This window comes from Taurulus bubalis (assembly GCF_910589615.1).
Source record: "Taurulus bubalis genome assembly, chromosome: 8".
NCBI classification, from domain to species: domain Eukaryota; kingdom Metazoa; phylum Chordata; class Actinopteri; order Perciformes; family Cottidae; genus Taurulus; species Taurulus bubalis.
The window spans coordinates 9,173,373-9,187,879 of NC_136596.1; the positions used below are offsets into that span (position 1 = coordinate 9,173,373).

A 14,507-nucleotide genomic window follows, 5' to 3' on the forward strand; every position below is an offset into this window, starting at 1 on the left:
AATCCAAGAAAGTATAAAGTGGGACGTGCGGGACTCGTGAGATGAAGCATTCTCTAATAGTCTGTGTGTCCATATAGAGCCATGTCGACGCGGTTCTGGAGGTGGAAGTGGATAAGGTGGAGGAGTTCGATCAAAGCCTCGCGGTGGCCGTCAGGAATCTGTGGGAAGACGCAGGGGTACAGGAGTGCTACGAGAGACGCAGAGAATACCAGCTGTCCGACTCCACCAAATAGTGAGCATTAGACACGCAGTACAATGTGTAACTTGTTGCGATTCTACTCTCTGTAGCTCTGCCATGTAGTTAGCACAGATGTTAGAGAGGTTGGACAAAAGAACAAGGTAAAGCCTCACCTCCAGAGAATAAGGTCTAGATTAGAAATATTAAACTGGTCAGTTGGATGCATCTCTGACACGCCTCCATGAAGGTATTACGCTAAAGTAAAGAAATATGGGACTCTATATCTCCACCACGTGTTTTGGAGAGAAGGCTTTGAGCATTTTGACCTTATTGTTGGGAGATAAAATGTATAAAAAACGCATCCTCTGTTTTTTACCGTGTCAGTCTGGCTGCCATGTTTTGTTATTCCCAAAAGAACATTAATGAGCACAGAAGGTGTCCCTTCTGTTCTGACGACACAGACGAGTAGCTGCTCGTAGTGGAACACGAATTAGCATCATTAAAGATCCTGTTTTTTTATGAAGCGTTTATTTGATCCAGATTAAACAAAAGAAAAGAAAGGCAACTGTTTTTAGCTTGTGGTTGCTATTTTAAGCCATGCAAATGCAGTGTGTACTAAAATACACTTCTTTACTGAAGCAAAACTCTGTCCTAATGGTTTCAACGTCCCCTTTATGTCTCACAAACCCACACACACACGCCCACACACACCACAGTCGATACTTACTGAGATGACGAGCTACAAAATTCCCCCAATCTGTTATTTTACTTTAGATTTCCTCTCATTGTAGTCATTCTCTTCTCCTTTTTTTCAGCTATATCTCCGACCTGGATCGCATTTCTCAACCCTCTTATATACCGGACCTGCAGGACATCCTCAGAGTCCGAGTGCCGACCACGGGAATCATCGAATACCCCTTTGACATGGAGAACGTCATCTTCAGGTGAGATATAACATACCAGCGTAAAAGGGAATGTCTTGTGGCTGTTGCATTGGAACAGGAGGCGTCACAGGTGAGGTTGCATACCTATTGTGTTGTTGCCGCAGGATGGTGGATGTGGGGGGCCAGAGGTCAGAGAGGAGGAAGTGGATCCACTGCTTTGAGAACGTCACCTCCATTATCTTCCTGGTGGCGCTCAGCGAGTACGACCAGGTGCTAGCTGAGTGCGACAACGAGGTGAGAATTCAGTTCAACAGCAGTGCATGTTCCGGACTTTGACCCCTTTAAAAATGTGTCCTCATTTATTGCCTCTTTATATCCTGACATTTTCATTTCAGAATCGTATGGAGGAGAGCAAGGCTTTGTTCAAAACCATCATAACCTATCCCTGGTTCCAGCGCTCCTCTGTCATACTGTTCCTCAACAAGACTGACATCCTCAACGAGAAGATCATTCACTCTCATATAGGAGACTACTTTCCTGAATTCACAGGTTAGTTAGTTAGTTAGTTAGTTAGTTAGTGCTTGCGTTGTACAACTCATTCACCAGTTTATTAGGAACAGCTAAAACTAATGCATTCTAATACAGTCATGCATACTGGCAGGCGTTTTTATTTTGTCCACAATCATTAATTAGTTATTATCAATGAGGACAGGCTCAATGAGCCACTCTTTATAATTCAGTAAAGTTCAACTGCACCACAAACTGCATCCTGTAAAAGGATCCTAAAGTTGAATCAACACCTCACTAACCTTTATAAAACAAACCTATTTTTAGGTCTCTGCTCAAAAATTGCCTACCCAAACTCAAAAGGGTGTATCTCTGCAACCACTAAGGGCTATTTGAATAATTTTGGTGGTATAATAAAATGCTACAGATGTGAGATTTTTTCAGGATAATTATTTCTTTGAAATGATGCAGATGTAAGGTCTAAACTTCTCCTAAATCATAGCACAATATGTGAACATTCTCTCTGCAAAGTTTGACTTTAATAAAGTGAAGCAGAACAAAGTTAGAGAAGGTTTAGTACAGAGAAAATTCAGGCAAGGTCTCATTGGGGCCCATTTGGGCTATTTAAATACTATTTTAATTTTCTCATGTACCAAACCATATATTTCATTTGTATATTACTTACAATACAGCATAAATACAGCAGTTTTGGTTCTGTTGTTTAATATATTTGCTTATGATTTACATGATTTAAATAACAATCTTTCAGTTGTTATTTTAATTTCTTTTTTGACGTACTACAAATACGTTTCTAATCAACGTATCTGCTTGTTTTATTGCTTTATGGGGGAACGTAATTTTTGGAGACAGTGTTGCATATATAGTACATGATACATAAGCGCATACAGTACATATACCCTCATAAGTATCCATTAATTAATATCAATTAGATACTTGTTGGGCTTGTTTTTATCTACTTATTCTGAAAGAGTAGAGATCATTATTTTCGATGATGCATTCCATGAAGCCTACTGCCAGCAGCAGGCACATTAAAAGAAATATAATCGGATTGATTGGGGTGATGAGGCACTTAATATAAGCCTATACATGTTCCCACACTTTGGCATTTAACTTAAGCTTCTTGTCTAGTTTTCGCAGCGGTGGCGGTGTTAGATTTTGCCATGATTATGGTCTTGAATTCCTCATATGCGTTTATGATCATCTCCTGCTCGTCAGCCGAGAAAAAAAGAAGCTCTTCCTTTGAGTTTATTTGCCATTGTACTGTTAGAACATCATGGTTTCGGTGATCGACACTTCCCCCTTTTGAAGTAGGACGGGCACGCGCCATTATCCTGATTATTGAAGTCTGGTTCGAATTAACAAGATTGTTTGAGCGCAGATGAGCCTTTGAGAAACCGAGATAGCCTGACTTCAATCATCGGGTTAATTTAAGATGGCCAATAGGACATTTGATCGACTTAGTTAAACCACCTACGAGGAACGGGCCCCTGGTCTCTCATCACTCTGTAACTGTTTAGAGAAAAGGCTTGACTATTTGAATTTTTGTATTGACTGAACACGTATTGAAATAATGTCAAACCCGAATTGCAGGACCTGAGCAGGATCCGACATCTGCTCAAGAATTCATCCTGAAAATGTACCAAGAACAAAACCCGGACAAGGACAAGCAGCTGTACCCTCACTTCACCTGCGCCACGGACACAGAAAACATCCGCTTCGTCTTTGTGGCCGTCAAAGACACCATCCTCAGACACAACCTGAAGGAGTTCAATCTGGTGTGAAAGGAGCAGGGGGACCCAGATAGGAGAATTATTTAAAGCAAAACATTGCAGGGCTTGTTTCTTGGCAGCCAAAGAGAATACGAACATGTAACAGTTATTGTAGTTCAAGTTATTGTGTTTGAAATGCAGATTGTGTGTGTTTTGTAGTTCCCATTCCAGCCTTTTAGAAATGTGTTGAAAGAAAATTATATTTTGCAGTAGAAGTGAGATTGTGAAACTTAGTATGAAGTAATATCGTTGACCTATTGTGTGGGATATTTATTTTACTACTTTTAATAACACCGTTTTAATAATAGGGTTCCGGATTGTCCGTGTTCCGTACTGTCCGATCCAGATTGTCAGTGTTCCAGAATCTTTGGGTTCCGGAACGTCCGTGTTCTGGAATGTCAATTATCAGAAATAGGATCCAAGTACACAATTTCTGCTCATGCAATAGCTGCAAGAATGACTTGAGTCTTTTGATTTAACACTGAGCCACATATGTTTGCTTTTGCCTGCAAGTGCCTTATTTACTCAGGACAGTGAGCACAGCCACCGAGTGCGTTTAGATGTAAATAATCCAAGTTGTGCTTTGGAAAGCTCGTCTCAACTGTTTCTTCTCCGGAGAAATGGATATATTTATGGTTATTTTCAATAAAGAATTGTAGTTAATTGATTAAGAGTGCAATTTGTGTGCCTGATGCTGAGGACACGAGATACTTTTGTAACACATATTTTATTATGTTCTTTTTTCTTTTCTTTTAAACAGTGAGAGAAAAAAAATTAAGCCACTGCAGTGAACAACACTGTTTATAAATGACAAACATTACTAGCTACATAAATATTAAGTAATATTAAACTGCAAAGCACCTCAAACCAAAAGCAAAATATATATACACCAGAGTAAACAGTAGCTGTTAATAATTTCCATTAATTTCTTTGAAATATACCTTTCTCTGCATTGCATACATGTAGTATAAAAACCTAGAAATCACAAAATTACAATCTGTAACTCCATAATACAGACTATTGTATTTTGATGATTATATACAGAGAGGACACGGACACTACAGTAGATCAATATACAGCTCGATAGTACGATATAAAAATAGCATGCAGCTCTAAATCACACACTGAACAGTCTTCATCGAGCTGTAATGTATAACAAAAATAAAGAGGAGAAATAGAGATTAAGGGAAAGTAAAATAAAGCAGGTTTGAAAATAGCACATTTTGAATTATGTGTGTGACAGAGCCAAACTCAAAAATGTTAATTAGTTTCCCTTTTTTATAATCCAGTAAATAAACAGTGAACAACATAAATGTCCGACGACAACAACAACTATGGAGGATTTGGCCTCAATGCTATTCAAGCGGTTTTCATCCATGTCTCTTACTAGCTGTTGCACCTTAACAGTGTAGCTTCTACAGCCAAACAACTTGAAATATGTTCAATAAAAAAGAAACTGGATAAAATGAGTGACTTAATTTGCGTTTGATTGAGTATGACAAACTAAAGGTCGAGGACATCTTCCAATTTCACCATTATTTCAGAACCACGCAGTGAAAAGATGTATTTGTAAATTCAAGGCTTTGTGTTAGTTTTCATTAAAGAAATCATTAAAAATATACTATGGTTGTACAATCAGAGTGAAGACAGTGAGACGATGTTTGGTTCAGTGTATTCTGAGCTTCTGTGGGAAATTAATGGCAGTCAGCCGTTCATTCATAGCACTTTTGTAAGCATGCGCACATACACACGACTCACGCAGTCTTTCATCCCAGACACACACCAACAGTCAACATATAGCATCGTTTCCCACGACTCACACATGGAGGTGAACTAAAGTGGCATGCAGTAAAGAACAAAGGCACTGGCACACAGATTTCTTTTTCCTGTGCTTTCTTTCGTTAAATTATCATTTTGTTAATTATTCTCGCTCTTCTTGATGAGTCAGTATCTGGGTAAACTCTCTCTTGCGTCGTCCAATCTGGCAAGAACCCACTGAAAACAAATAAGAACTAAAGTTAGAACTCATTTCTGTTGAAACATTGCGTGGGACTTCAGGTTGGACACATACAGTAACTTAGGCCTGGATGACACAAGGAAGGTTTCACTACAACAAGTGGGCTAATTTGAATATAAATATACAGTATCAGGCATTTCCTAAACAGATTTACAATACAAATTAATCTATATATAAAATATAGAAATATGAGTATAATTTTGCAGCATAGTCCAAATGGGCCACTCACCTTGGCTAACTCAGCATTTTTGAAGTTGATGATCTTCCCAAACTCCTTGGCATGGAAGACAGACTTCACTCTCTCCTGCAGAACACAACATAATGTATTTAGTGCAATAATCTGCTAAATTGTTGTTTAAACCATGGTATGAGTCTGTTAATAAAGAGATTTCCTAAGGGGACAAAGTCAACTTCAGTTGTAAGAGTTTGCATTGTACCTTGGCCTCGATGCGAAGTCGCCGGTCCTCTACAATCATTGGATCCTTGGTGAACTCTTCAAACAGATACTGCCATTCACAGGTCAGCTGGCCAAATGTGCCTTTGGTCACAAAAAATATTCCCCTGGAAAAGAAACCATATTAAAAGGGTTAGGCATAACAAAACATTAATGAATGAATGATTTATTTAAGCAGTCTTTAATAAATAGCATGACATTATTATATACCATTACCAAAAACACAACACGGTTTACAACAGATTAAAACCACACAATAATGAGGATTTACTGATTTCACATATTCATGGATGATTGTGAACATGACAGGAAAAATAAATGTAAAGCTCAAACACAAAAGGAGAAAGTAGCTGAATCTAAACACTCACCTCTTGGTGATCATGAGGAAGTCTGACTCATTGACCTTGGCATGAGCAAAGTACCTGTACTTGGCAAAACGTCCATTCTCAATTTTCTGAAGAAATTAGAGGAAGAAAGTGAGTGAATTATTTAAACAAACGTCAAGAGTAAAAAAAAAAAAAAAAAAAACAGTGCACACTGTAAATAAGTATTCGCTACAATGGTCATCTGGAAAAAGATTGAAAACAGTGTGTGGGGGTGATGGGATGAAACAAAGACAAAGTGATGGCAGGCAGAGGTTTAAAGTGCGAACATTTTATTGAGAAGAAGAGGGCAGTGAATGACAGAATGATAATGATAGAACAAGGATTAAGTTATGAATAAGTAGACAAAAGAAATCTATGGTTATGAGATTTCTTTGACAGTGAATGAATGTTTAAAAAACAAGACAAAATGTTTCCTTTGTGCAAGCTCGTGAGAAAAAGATGAAAGAAAAGTGGAAGTAATGGAGTTAGATAATAAAATATGTAAAACAAATACACATCAAGTCAATAAGCAACACAAAAATATACAATACATAGAAACACTTCAATTACTCAGAGGCATTATTTTGATTTGTTTAAATCTTTCAAACGGGAACTATAACTGTCACAGACTGAAGACGAAGCACTGACGCTACACTACAGCTTTCACTTCTAGCTACGAGCTAGTTTTCCTCATCACCCTCATCCTCTGAATCAGCTCTTAGCCATTTACTGAAGGCCAATCCCCTCTGTGGACACGACAAGAGAAAAGAGTCAAGGTCAGAGCAGAGAGAACCAAAGCGTATTTCTATCCACACAGCTACTGGCACTTTGTCAAGTAAAGACAGATTAAAACCACTCAGATTGAGGTGAAAGTGTGTTTGGCCTCGTCAAATAATTACTCTGTTGTAAATATATATATCTTATTTATATTTTTACATCAAGACCAGTTACATTTGCTTCAGTCCATTTGCTTTGCTGTCAAGAGTTTCCCACCCAAAGTATAAAATAAATTCAATTAAGTCACAATCTATTGAAGCCTATTTAACTAACTACAAAAGAAACAAGCCTGAAATGTGACATCACATGATTGGTAGTTTACTTAAGGTACTAGTTCCTACTCTGTCACAAACACATCAACAGACACAAACCTAGCCTCGGTCTGAAGCTGGTGATCCAGATTGGTGACAAATGAAAGGAAAAACCTAAATGAAATGAAGGGACAAACATGTGCGGCTACAGAATGGTTTGTTGACAATGAGAATGAAAATGACTCATGCTATAGTCTTCGCAGTCACCAGATGTCGACCAAACCGATGTCGTTCTTGGACAGCGCTCTCCTCTGGCATGGTCAAAACGCCAGATAAGAGAATAATACTCCATCAAAGCTGTTCTAGAGGCTCACTGTGGCCCAGTACCTTAATGGGACACTTTCATTTGTCACCTATCTGTTAATCTCTATGAACCAAACAGTGTAGCTCTGACCTGAAACTCGTGATCACAAACTTCCACCCACTCCATCCAGCATGAACGCTACATAATGTCAGCAAAAAAAATACCCACAAATTAAACTTAAACACTAGTCTCAGTAAATCTTTCTTTCTTCCAACATAAAACAGCCACCGAGGTGAATTAAACAGTGAGAATTAAGCTCTCTCGGGATCTATTAACAGGAAAGGCCAATACAAAGACAAAAAAAGTTTGAAGATAGTTAAAATAAAGCAGATTAATGGGAGGATGGTTTAAAAATAAATAAATATATATATATATACAAAAATATTATTAATTATTTATAATTAATTGTTAATATTATTAATTATTTTCCAATAATAACTGCCTGTGTCAATGGGCCTGAATGTACACTCACAACTCCACTCGCAAAAGGATGTTGTTTTCATGTGTAAGTTATATAAAGTTTTCTTCATCTCTGTAAAATAATGAATATTAACCAACTCTGACTGTTGAGTTGATGGAGACTTTTTTTTCCTACCATGAGCATCTGACTTCCGTGGCCCTCTGTCTCCTTATATGGTCGTATGACACCATCTTCGTGGATGAAGCGAGGAGGACGCAGAGAGGCGACATCTTGTGAAGTCTCCGCTGCCCTGAAAACGACACAAGACACGCAAATGTATTTTGAGACACAGCTTTCTTATGAACACTTCAATTCATTCACCTGGTGCAATATCTAATACGTGCAATACGTTTAAGTACTTATTTTATATACTTTTATTTTGTATTCAGTCTGTATATTTAATATTCTTCTTTACTGCTTTTTTATTACACATATACACTGGTGCTGTAAACTAATGAACACTGTGGCACATACCTCTTGATCCCTTGGAAAGTACTGCTGGCCATGTCAATAATGCCTCCTGTAGGCCTGGCTACTGCGCCAACCAGACCTTTCCCAACACCTTTAAAAAAGCCAGCTGCACCCTCCTTCTGGGCTCCTGCAAAAAAATAAAAAACATCACCACATTTATGAAAATTTATAAAAAAACAGCGCTATATATGTTGTTCCACAAACATGACAGAAAGCACAGTAAATAGTACCAATATTTAGACTTCATGTCACTATTTTTGGCCTTTCAAATTTTCATATCAGTATGTGCCAAACGTTAACACTTAAATCTGTATACAGGTCCAATTCAGCATACCTTTAATAGGTTTGGTAACAATCCCTGTGATCCCACTGACAAAACCCTGAAAAGAGAACACAACCGTATTAACAAGTAGCAGCAATTCATTCATTATGACAGACTTCCTGGTGGCAGACCTTCTTTCAGGCCAGTGGCAAACCTACATTATTATTATTTGTAGCTATTCTGTTCCATGATTAAAGGACAATTGCGACAGAGAGGTCATTATTTTAAATTTGTGCACTTAAAAAAAACCGAGTCAAAAGGTATATTTACGTACAGACACTAATCCCTTTCCACCCCTGGCCAGCCCCTCTCTCAGGCTACTGGGCTGCTTGTTCATAGTCTCTCGTCTCTTCTGCTGGTATTCTTCGTCCATCGTTATGGCGGCAACACCCTTTGCCATGGCACCTGTGATCCTAGAGGCTGCACCTGCTATACCCCCTGGAAGGCACATAGGAGTCTGTAAAGTTACTTCATTCTTTAATATGTCCATTTCTTCTTAAAAGTCGCTTGTGGGAGAAATTGTGTTATTCTCTGTAAACTGGAAGTGCTTATCAAATAAACAAAAATAAAAGTACAAACTAACTAACCATAAGCCTGAGAAAACAGAAACGTTTTCAGTTTACTTTTTAATGTAGATATAGTTGTATGAGATTTAGGTCTTTTATTTGCTAGAATAACAATCTTATGAATATGACATGTATCTACTATAAAACTAAACTCAGACCCAACCGAAGGAGCAATTACGTGTTCATGTATTTGTATGCCACAGAGTCGTGTTTCTCCTTTTGGGATCAGATCTCTTTTTAAATCTTTGTTTTAAGCTCTGTACTTACCGACAGCTCCTCCCACCAGAGCCTTCACCCCAAGAGCCATTCCTTCCACAAACTCCTCGGGCCCCTGGATGGCTCCCTGGAAAACCACAGATATCAGTTAAACAGGAAGACAACATTACGACACTCTGTATCGTCAGTACTGTTGGGGCTTTAGGCAGGCCGTAATCGTCAACATAAACCTAATGCTGCCATGTCTCCACATAACACATCTTTAATATTCAATAGGTTTTTAATAGCTGTTTTCTTAACAGTCTTAAAATATATTCATACTCAAAATAAAATTCCCTCAATAATGAGCGCAAACATTTAGCAAAACAATTTTCTTTGTTGTTTTTATTCCACAACATTGATACATTATTTTAGCACTTGTCATTTCTTGTATTACATTCCTACCTGATAAGGCTCATAGAAGAATGCCTCCACTCCCTCTGACAGTCCTCTAATCAGTCCAAAAGGATTTCCAAGTACATCCAGGCCCAGCACCAGCACATACATCTGTTTAATAGCCTGAAATATGGATAAATATAAATTACACATGACAAATACTGCACTACATTTGCTGAGTAACCATGGCTTTGTCATTGTGCATATGCACGTGCGTTACCTGCTTGGAATAATGCCGGATGACCTCCCATTGGAGCTGCTGGGTGGTACAAAACCGGAAGGTCAACTCGAAGAAGGCCAGCCTGAAAACAATGAAAGAATCAGTCAAGTAGCAGGGATTCACACAAAAATATAAAAATGCTACTGCGTGTGATTTATGTGTTGACTATTTGGGCCTTCACATGCGTTCATACTTAAAGACAACATCCTGCACATCAGTGAGTGTGGCACCGATACTCTTTAGCAGCAGGTTGAGGGACTGGACGGGAATTAGTTCCTTATCTCGCTTCTCCTTCAGGCCGTCATCTCCTCCCGTACTCAGAGAGAGACTCAGATGAAGCTGCAAATAAAACAACATGACAGGGCGTGGCTGTTTCTGATGTTGAACTCACAACAGAAATGTGCTTCGTCTAGATTTTGATGCCATTTTATTCATCTTTTTTTTTTTTTTTTCAATACATTGTTTTACAGTTTGCAGAGTTTGTTGTTGCAGAGGTGAAGAACTAAATGTTGGATTCATTAAGACATTTGATGCTTAGTATTTGTTCATCATTTCATTGACATAGCATTACCTATATGCACACTATGTAGGGTACAAACCTTGATGGGGGAAATGTGGAAGTACTCATAGAGGCTGATAGGAGAGGTGTCAGCAGCAGAGGCGTGGTTTAGTTCTGTCTTTATATACTCTATGTCCTTCACAAACAGTTCCACCTTGAGGAACAAGACAATCATGAAATAATAGGCACAGAAACATAAAAGTCAGAATAGAGGACTCCTCAAGTCGATAAAGATTATAGTAAGTATGTCAGATTCTAAACAAATCACAGGGTATGTTTGGAAATGTGAGTATGAGTATCTGACCTCCTGGTCTGAGTTCACGATGCCGGCATTCTCAGCTGTGAACAGGTCCACGATGGCATACAGGAAGCCCAGATCAAGCTTCAGGTCCATCTCTTGAATCAACACCTTAAAGTACCTGAGTAAGACAGACACTCCCATGACCATTTTGCAGGGAAACTGAGAATACTGTTATAATAATTATATACAAGAATGTGGCTAAATTTGAAAACATTTCAAATACAAATGCATTTCAGGGCAATATGATTGTAGGGAGTATATCAGAATCAAAGTATACATTACAATCACTTATCTGATGGACAACAGAGCACAAATACAGTACAGTCTGTATTACAATAAAGAAAAGACAGGGGTGGGGCACTGGAGGAAGTGACATTAAAGTGAGAGAAGTCAAACGAGGAACACAAAGCGAGAAAAGAATCAAAAAAGGAAAAACAATTACTTGATGCGAGAGATATCAGAGTGTCCTGCTGTTCTGGTGACAATGCTGATATCAGTTAGAGGTTTGGGTTCTGCAAGAACAAGAAAATCGTATTACAGAATGAAACACAGCATATGAACATAATGTTGACTTAAACATGACATACAAAGTGGATTAACAGACCTGCATCCATCGTGATAGATTTTGGCAGTTTTACAGGGTAAAACACATAAGGGAAGATGGCTCCTGGCAGCTGATTCTGGATCTGTAGGAAGAAAGCATGTATACCTAAAGAAATTTAACTAAGAACTCAAATGGCATTCATGAACCAATGAGGAAGACAATTGGATGACTTGTAATACTGTAATCCAGACGTGGATATACTGGATCTTTAAGGAATTTGTTCCCATTTGACTTCTTTTCACCTGAATGCGATGGATTTGGATACGATAGGCACTCTGTCGTGGCGATACGCTGTACTCCACCTTCACGCCAGGCAGGAAGTGCCTCCTGAGAGGAGCCTCACACGGCTGCAGCATCACCATATCCATGCCATTGGGAGTAAAGGACACCTGAAGGACAATTACAAACACCACTCAATTGAAATAATAGATCTGTAACTAATAACTCTTAAAGTCAATTTTATGAGTATACACCCGACATGGATAACGCGTTTAGTCTCTAACCTGGAAGTCGTTTCCCAGGTCGATGATGGCGTGGTCTACAGGTCCAGATTCAGTGTACTCTTTGAAGCGGTTCTCCAGCATCTCAGCTTCTTTAGAACTCAGAGTTTTCCACCGATTCTTCTTCTTTGGCTTTAATTCCCACACCACATCAGAGCTGTGACAAGAAAAGAGAAACAAGAAAGTGTGAAATCATTGCATGGTGTATAACTGCACGATTGAATTTGTGTTTTTGTCATGGCACGAGCAGAAACTGCTAAGACCAGTTTCTTGCAAACTTTGTCACTCACTCACACTGAGCTGAGGCGCGATTAGTAAGGAGACAATGCATTTGGCCGAATAATAACTGTATCTAGTTTGTATACAATTAAGGTCATTAAACAAGCACACATGCAACAAAACACAAATAAGGTCCGATTTAAATTAAAACTTATTTGATCAACAATTATATTTTTCTAAGCCTCAAAGATGTTTTTGGGCAATCTCAACTGCATATTAGGGAACAGTACGTTGCCAAACACAACATCCCTATCTATGCCACAACACAAAACACATTTTGATGTATAAAATTGTCAGTAAACCATGGTCATAACATGAACCTGGAACATGTTTTCTGCTTTTTAATACATGTGTGTATGTTGCTGGTTGGCTACCTTGTGATCCCAATAAAAGAGACCTCCTGGCCGCTGCTGTTGTTGACCAGAGACACGCCCACATTCTGTAGCGAGATGATGATTTCCTGTTCGGCCAGCTGTGCCTTCTCGCTCTCACAGAGCATCTTGTAGATACGATGCTCCTCAGTGAACAGCACGACACGCTGGAGCCCTGTGGATGAACAAAACACCCAAACCCTAATGATTTCACAGCCTTTTATCCCCAAAGATCAGATGTCGGGTTCAGTTACAGCATGGTAATAGTAAGCATATTCCTAAAGCTGGTAGAAATATATGAGTTATTATTCAATTCCTCAAGAACAAACAAGAGCTTACACCTGAATCCTGCGATCAATATGACACCTGTTGACAGTTCTAGCCAACATGTTCTTACTACATGGCAATATGCATGCACTAACAACTAACAGGCTATTGTGAGGATCATTTTAGTTAAAAACAAGACTATGTACAGCAAACTTACAGAATACATTTAAGTGGTCTGGGCTGTTTTTTGTTGTTTTCAAGCTCTTTGTACTTTACCTTCATAAAATGAGATCACAAATAGTTTTCCTTCATTGTTCATGTCCTCACGCAGGTCCTAAAGATTGAGACAAACACGCATACTGTTTAAACAATCATCATAATGTCATCTAATAATTGTGTTCACATCTAAAACACGACAACAGTTAAACTGTGCTTACATTTAATATTATTACATGTAAAAGATTATTCTTTGGCTCTAAAAGAGGCAGAAAAATTGATGACAAGCATGATTGTGTCTCATGCACAGCACAGTACCTCCTCAGTCTTCAGCTTCCCACCGTAAGTACCACACTTCCAGCAAAGCTCTCGGGACCCAGTGGGTTCAGTCCAGGCATAGCGCACAGCTTTCCCAGCCACCAGCTCCTCCGGCTCCGCCTCCTTCTGAGAGCTGCACACAGATGAAACCCACCATGACACACACATACTGTATATGTCAGCAACATTCCTTCTCACTGTAAAGAAACTATATTCCACTGATTTGAGATGACAGAAAGCAAATAATGCAAGGCGACGCTACAGTGAGGACAATATAACAGAGCCCAGCCACCAAGAATATACCGCCATGACAACCATCCAATCCAAAGTACCTGTTCGACACAAACAATTCCCATTAACAGACAGGAATATGACGACAGCCAAACACTGAAAAAGTCCACCACCCTCCCGACACTGGAGAAATAAGGTTTAAATATGCATGTTCACTTCGATACTGATCTTGAGTCAGACAAAGCAGACATGAGAAAAATGAAATGAGCCATAGTCTACATATGGAGATGGAAAATCAGAGAATACGAGTGAAGCAACAGAACTACTGGAAGAAGCGGGAGGTGTGATTCCACTGGCAGCATCCCATCCAGTCAGCAGCAAGATAGGAGCTCAAAGGAACATAGTAATAGATGAGTAAATGGGTTTAGATGTCTAACCTGCTCCTTTAACTGACACAATGGTGCTTAATCAGTGTAAATTCCCAATAGATCAATAAAAAGGGTGGGTAATTAAGCAGATCTTTTGTAAATAAACAATTTGGGAAACAGTGCAACAAACTGGATGTCAGCCTAAAACAAAACACA

General features: G+C 38.9%; 2 protein-coding genes across 2 annotated transcripts in view; one reads left to right on the plus strand and one right to left on the minus strand.

Annotated features, from left to right (window-relative positions):
• Positions 1 to 3,990, plus strand: part of LOC306740019 (guanine nucleotide-binding protein subunit alpha-14-like) — a gene marked incomplete at its 5' end in the record, with an annotated part of 8,526 nt that extends 4,536 nt beyond the window's left edge. The window contains 5 exons of the mRNA XM_079222122.1: positions 78 to 232; positions 994 to 1,122; positions 1,227 to 1,356; positions 1,458 to 1,611; positions 3,181 to 3,990. Of these exons, the coding sequence (XP_079078248.1) occupies positions 78 to 232; positions 994 to 1,122; positions 1,227 to 1,356; positions 1,458 to 1,611; positions 3,181 to 3,371 (759 nt within the window). The 3' untranslated portion in view covers positions 3,372 to 3,990. The remainder of the gene's footprint in view (positions 1 to 77; positions 233 to 993; positions 1,123 to 1,226; positions 1,357 to 1,457; positions 1,612 to 3,180) is intronic.
• Positions 3,991 to 4,067: 77 nt separating this feature from the next.
• Positions 4,068 to 14,507, minus strand: part of vps13a (vacuolar protein sorting 13 homolog A) — a gene marked incomplete at its 5' end in the record, with an annotated part of 36,618 nt that continues 26,178 nt past the window's right edge. Inside the window, 21 exons of the mRNA XM_079222121.1 lie at positions 4,068 to 5,354; positions 5,606 to 5,680; positions 5,814 to 5,937; positions 6,199 to 6,284; positions 8,183 to 8,297; positions 8,522 to 8,645; positions 8,853 to 8,898; positions 9,115 to 9,278; positions 9,674 to 9,749; positions 10,067 to 10,180; positions 10,278 to 10,359; positions 10,471 to 10,616; positions 10,877 to 10,990; positions 11,141 to 11,255; positions 11,580 to 11,649; positions 11,742 to 11,823; positions 11,984 to 12,130; positions 12,245 to 12,398; positions 12,895 to 13,066; positions 13,435 to 13,492; positions 13,693 to 13,825. Of these exons, the coding sequence (XP_079078247.1) occupies positions 5,304 to 5,354; positions 5,606 to 5,680; positions 5,814 to 5,937; positions 6,199 to 6,284; positions 8,183 to 8,297; positions 8,522 to 8,645; positions 8,853 to 8,898; positions 9,115 to 9,278; positions 9,674 to 9,749; positions 10,067 to 10,180; positions 10,278 to 10,359; positions 10,471 to 10,616; positions 10,877 to 10,990; positions 11,141 to 11,255; positions 11,580 to 11,649; positions 11,742 to 11,823; positions 11,984 to 12,130; positions 12,245 to 12,398; positions 12,895 to 13,066; positions 13,435 to 13,492; positions 13,693 to 13,825 (2,248 nt within the window). The 3' untranslated portion in view covers positions 4,068 to 5,303. The remainder of the gene's footprint in view (positions 5,355 to 5,605; positions 5,681 to 5,813; positions 5,938 to 6,198; positions 6,285 to 8,182; positions 8,298 to 8,521; positions 8,646 to 8,852; positions 8,899 to 9,114; positions 9,279 to 9,673; positions 9,750 to 10,066; positions 10,181 to 10,277; positions 10,360 to 10,470; positions 10,617 to 10,876; positions 10,991 to 11,140; positions 11,256 to 11,579; positions 11,650 to 11,741; positions 11,824 to 11,983; positions 12,131 to 12,244; positions 12,399 to 12,894; positions 13,067 to 13,434; positions 13,493 to 13,692; positions 13,826 to 14,507) is intronic.